Source organism: Uloborus diversus, chromosome 3, assembly GCF_026930045.1.
Source record: "Uloborus diversus isolate 005 chromosome 3, Udiv.v.3.1, whole genome shotgun sequence".
Classification (NCBI taxonomy): Eukaryota; Metazoa; Arthropoda; class Arachnida; order Araneae; family Uloboridae; genus Uloborus; species Uloborus diversus.
In genome coordinates, this window is record NC_072733.1 from 163,890,856 (window position 1) to 163,896,855 (window position 6,000).

General features: G+C 29.6%; 1 protein-coding gene across 1 annotated transcript in view; it reads left to right on the forward strand.

Moving 5' to 3' along the window:
* The window catches only part of LOC129219247 (stromal interaction molecule homolog), a 131,595-nt gene that overhangs the window by 22,055 nt on the left and 103,540 nt on the right, over positions 1 to 6,000 (forward strand). The window contains exons 4-6 of the mRNA XM_054853573.1: positions 1,067 to 1,178; positions 3,669 to 3,781; positions 3,929 to 4,100. Coding sequence (XP_054709548.1) covers positions 1,067 to 1,178; positions 3,669 to 3,781; positions 3,929 to 4,100 — 397 coding nt within the window. The remainder of the gene's footprint in view (positions 1 to 1,066; positions 1,179 to 3,668; positions 3,782 to 3,928; positions 4,101 to 6,000) is intronic.

Here is a 6,000-nt window from a genome sequence, read left to right on the forward strand (position 1 = left end):
TGCAGTCTTATCATTATATTGAATTTGACAAGTTTGACGAATTAAAGCTGATGTTAAATTCTCAACATTTTTTGTGTTTATTACACAAGGGAACAAAAAAAATCATTTTCTTTGGTGCCCAGAGTTTGATAACTGATTTTAGATATGTTTGGGGTTCTGAATCGAAATATGAAATGCAAGTGTAGGTTTCTTAAGCAAGGATTGCTTCTGGCATATTTACCCTATTGTTTGCCTCAGTCTAGTAACTTAAAGGAAAATTGACCAGATGCAGTAAAAGTTTGACAAGTTTAGTAATAACGCTTCAACAAGTTAAGGTCAATTTGTCAAAAAAAAAAGTTCAATCAAAAAAAGAAGAAAAAATAAATATTTTAAATTAAAAAAATGCATTGTATTTGAGACATAAAAAGGTAACTTTTCACTAAGTTTCGCGAAAAAAATCATTTTTTTTGTAGGAGATAAAAATGAAAAACCAAAAAATCGGGTTTTTTTAAAATTTTTTGCATACATTTTGAGGTTACGTAAAAAATGTGCAAATACAAAAGTTGTAGATCTTTTTATTACCAACAACTTTTTTATATACTTTTTTCGATAGGGACTCGTAGTTTTGCCGTAAATAGTGATAAACCATTTCCCCCCCCCTAAAAACCCCCTACTCCCCCTCTTCCCGAACTCAGATCGCCGGTAAATTATTTTTCCTGTTAACTTTATTATATTTTCTTACCTTTCTAACTGGTTTCATCCTGTTCTAACTTTTTACCATTTTCAAAGGTATTGGCACTGCCCTAAAGAGTCACCTACTTTGTATATAAAAATATGCATATTCAGTGTTTGATTAGATGGAAAATTTTTGGTTTCTTTTTGAGCTCTGATTTAAGTCTAGCATATGGTTCCAATCTTACTGTGTAGCAGCAGCATCCCAAAAACTGGTCTTCCTTGCTTTTGTCCAGTATGCCTGGATACTTATGTTCATTTTTAGCTTAAATGTATACTTAGTTCTATTTATGTGGTTTTAAGGAATGTTAGCATTAAAATTTGTTGTTTTAAAATCTTTGGTTTTGACTTTTAGTTCATAATTGGACTGTACAGGAAACTATACAGTGGCTTTTAACATATGTTGATCTGCCACAATATACAAAAAACTTTGAAGAAAATTCTGTCGATGGAACTTCTCTTCCAAGGTAGAGTGAACTTTTGTTTCAGAAATGTATTTAATTTCAATCTTTACTATTATTATTAATTCTTTTGCACTTGTAAATGTTTTAATCTCTTTTCAGTCTACTTGGAATGTTATTTTACATTTGATCATGTAGTAGTGCTTTCAGATTTGTGGACTTTCAAGGACTGTGTTCTTAATTCAAAATAACACACTTTGGAACCACTGGATCTAATGATGGATTTGATTAATTGATCAATTAATTGAATGATTAAGGGATTTATTAGACAAATAAATGGATGAAATATTATTGGACTATTTGATGGAATGAATGAGAGATTAATTGAAAGATTGATTGATTAAATAACATATTCTTTGCTCAAATGAATTATTGATTGAATGAAAATTGAGTAAATGTTTTGATTGAATAAATGAGTGAGTGACTGATTGATGAGTTAAATATGGGATTGTTTCATTGAATGAATGAACATACTTACAATTAAATGAAAAATTGATTACACTGAATGTATTGACTGATTGATTAAATGAATAATGGATTGATCAGATTGAAGGATTGATTGAATAAATGTGATTATATAATTATTCAATCAATCTATTATTCATTAAATGGATACATTCAATTTGATAAAGGAATCCACTCATTCAATCAGTCAATGAATCATTCATTTATTAATTTTCTCTTTTGTTTGCTCATTAGTTCAATCAAGCATTCAATTTATCAATCATATGCATTCAGTCATTCATTTACTCATTCACCCAACAGCCATTCATTCACTCTTCCATTCATTTCACTAATTTATTCAATCACTTTTTTATTCTTTTACTCATTCATTAATTCATGCCTGGTTCATTCCCTTGATTCCCTCTGTCATTTGTTCATTTAGTAATTAAGTGATTCATTTATTTATTAATTTCACTCACTCAATCTTTCTTTCATTTATTCATCATCCATTCATACATTAATACAGTTTATTGATTTATGTATCCATCATGTATTTCTATGCAATCCTTCATTCTCCCTATTGAGATCAAGATGCAGTCCTAAAAATTCTCCATTATGATATGGACATAGTCTCTTAAACATTGTAAAATCTTACAAATATACGAGTGCAAAATGTTAATTTTATACTGTAGGTGGTTATATTTTTGATTTTTAATCCAATGCAATAGCTCTTAAAGTATAATCTGGCAGTCAAATGAAACAATAAGAAAACAAATATTGTAAAGCTATTGGCCAAAAATTTGAGAAATTTAATACTGGAAAATAAATCTATATGAATAAAAATTATATGTGTACATGTTGATAAGCTTGTGAGGTTTTAGTTTGAACAATATTTTCACTGTTTGGTTTCATGGTCTGAGTTAGGCATTTTAATAATACAGAGTAAGTAGTATTATGTTAAGTAATGAAAATATATCTTCAGTTCAAAAATATTTCATGGTTTTTAATTCCTGCACTGAAAAACTGATTTTCAAATGCTTTTCAGCAAGTGCCTCACACATACTCTGCCTCACATACAAGAAAAGGGCAAAATTGCATTCTGCGTTGTCATAGCCAGTTTCATTTTAATTTGTATCTCATTCAAAAATGATTTTTCAAAGTTTTATATTTATAACATATTTATATTGGTTACTTTTATATTCATTTATATAGTGAACTAAGTTTCATAGAAGAATAAAATGTTTCGAAAATTTTAAATTCTTCATTTTTGTCCCAATATGGAGTGTTTTCTCTATCACAACAATTAAAACAGTTTCATGTTCAAAGGGTTAAGTATTACATAGATAGACTTCATATTTATATTATGGTTCAAATTTGTTATGGTCTGCTTGTTTGAATACTGACCTAGGTAATCCGAGTGTAAATAAGTAAAACTTACTCATTCAAAATCTTTATTACTGTATGTCCTAACTATTTTTAGGAAAATCTTTCTTTCATGCAGTTTTTTCTTTAGTTTAAATTTTTCTGTTATGAAATATAACAGTAATGCTATTTGTTACTTAATGGTAAATCTTCACTGCAGCAATTTGGCTTTGATTGTACATTGCATACGTACCAGAGTTATCCCAGTAAGTCGTATATTCCCAAAAGGTGGGGCAGAAGCAAGTGATTTAGAAAATGTATTGTGATTAGAAAAAATGCTTTTAGAGAAAAGTAATTTTATATAGAAATCTTACTGTTACAAAAGATAACTATAAAACTGAATGTGTTGCCAAAAAAAAAAAAAAAAAAGCTTTGGTACCCATGCTTCTTAAAATGGAAGTTTCTTAAAACAGTGAATCCTTGAGATCCAGTTTTTGTGAGTACTCAGCAACACTCTTGAATATGTGAATATTTCTCAAATAAAATTATGGTGCATTAAAGTGACTTTTAAAACAAATTTTTAAAGCATGGTTCCATTTTTAAAAGATCCAAAGTGATAAAGAGTAGAAATTATTGCAAAATTCTAATTTCTATTGAAGATGTGTCTATGATATTCATTATTTTTTACAGAATGGCTGTAAATAGTATGCATTTCTTATCAAATTTGGGAATTAAAGATCCAATTCATAAACACAAGATATCTCTTAAAGCGATGGATGTTGTTCTATTTGGCCCTTCAAGAAGTAAGCTCTGCTTGTAAATTTATTTTTATTATTAACTTGATAATATTTTATGAAAAAAAATTCTTTTAGGATGTGTCAACCTTTATTTTTGTTTTAATTTTTTATTTATAATTGTTAAACCCATTTAAAATATTACTTCCTTTGCAGATCATAATTATTTTAAAGATATTATTTTATTATTATCCCTTGGCATTGCAACATGTGGATGTTGGTTTGCTTTTATGCAACATAAAAAGTCTCAATCACAACTAAAGAAAACAATGAAGGATATGGAAAGTTTACAGCATGCTGAAGAATCCTTGCAAGAGCTCCAAAAAGAGTTAGTTCAAATTCATTCTCTTGTAATTGTTTCATCTTTATTGGTTTTTGTATATGTTTATTTTTCAGATGATGTGTTGCCTAGCTTTGTGCAGTCTACCTTGAAAATAAAAGTTATGTTAAGTGATAAGTGTGCAACAACCAGGCTTAAATAAAAGGGAAAAAAATGTGTAAAATTTCGCATCAGAATTATGATGATAGTTCTTAAAAATCCCCTATAAAGTTTGGACATTGGTCTCTCAAAATTTCCATTCAAATGAGAAAATTTCATAAATAAAGTTAGCACTCCCCTAAAAATCCCAATACCTGAATGAATAAGGAGAAATGTAGCTAAATGGGTCATTAGAATAAAGGCAACAGTTCCACAATAGTGTGAACAGACACTTTGAATCCTTATTAGAACAAGGGCAACAGTCTCCCGAAATCCCTAGTGCAATCTTGACAATAGTCCTGAAAAATACTTTATTGAGTGAGGATGACAATCCTTGGATGATCCCCATCAGAGTAAAGATAACATTTCCAAAAAATTTCCCTTAGAATGAGGACAATAGTCTCTTGAACTCCCTATTGCAGGGGTTCCCAGCCTCTGGGTCGTGGTCCCCAAGAATGTTGCAAAGCATTTCTTATGGAGTCGTGACATTATCCCTACATTAAAAAATACATCAATGCATCGTTTAAAAATTAAAATACACCGGGAAAAAATAGCATTTTAGAGTAGCATCACTACTTGAGCGCAATGGCAAATCCAGGAGATGAACTGTGGGACTGCGGCAACCACCCTCTTTTGCCCGAGTACCTGTTCTCCCAACGTCGTGTAAGATTATCTTAAAATTTGGTTTAGGACATCAATCTCTACAAATTTACGTGAAAGAATCCCGAATTCACTCCCTCTAACATCGTCAAAATAAACTAAAATTTCGTTTTTGGAATTATGGAGAATTATGATGAAGAATTTTTTTTATGACTTCGTTCATACAGATTGATGCAAAATAAGATTCTATATCTACATACAGTGCACTATAAAACAGAAAATCACAATTTTTGGATTTGCGTTACTGTGGCTCTGAGTTACAGAAATTAACTATTATGATAAGGACGTTGGTTTTAGGGTTACAGTTTCCAAATAACATCTAATATTGGTCTAAAAATATCTCTCTGGATAAGGAAGATCGTTCCAAAAAACCTTTTCAAAATAAGATAAAATTTCAAAATAACAACATCATTCTCTCTTTTAAATCCCGCCTAAATTGGAAAAAAATATTAAAAAAAATCCCCTATAAATAAGATATAAGTCCCCATTAAAATAAGGGCATCAGTACCCTTAAAATCCACATCAGCATCATCCATTCTTAACAACGATAACGATAAATCTTAAAGGCCTGTAAGTTCAAAAAGTCTCAAATAATACTGCTAAAATTCTTGTTCATCTTCTGCCTACAGTACAAAAAATAATTAAATTGTATAAAAAACAAGAAAAGAAAAAAATACTAAAAAGGTTGAAAATTTAAGTCTCCCAATCACAGAGAAAGCCAAAGCAAAAATTTCATTTTTTCACACTCAGGGGAAAAATGGCAACAGATATTTCTTCTCAATGATTTCTTAACGCTAATTAAAATTGAGTTCAGACAAAAAATAAATATCCAATTAAAATTTATTTTTACTAACAAAAAAAATGCTTTTTCTTTTTTCCGGGTTAATTTAGGCCTTTGGGGTTTCAAACCCATTAGAACATCTTTCAGTGCAATATCTTTCACGGGCTTTCCATTGAAACTAAAACTGAGATGATACACAAATTATTACGAGTAGAAAGAGGCATGTTATGCCATTTTTTAGTTCTGTAATTAAAATTGAATGATTCAGTAGTTTTTTAACTTTTGAAGAAAACCCTACAACCCTTCCTG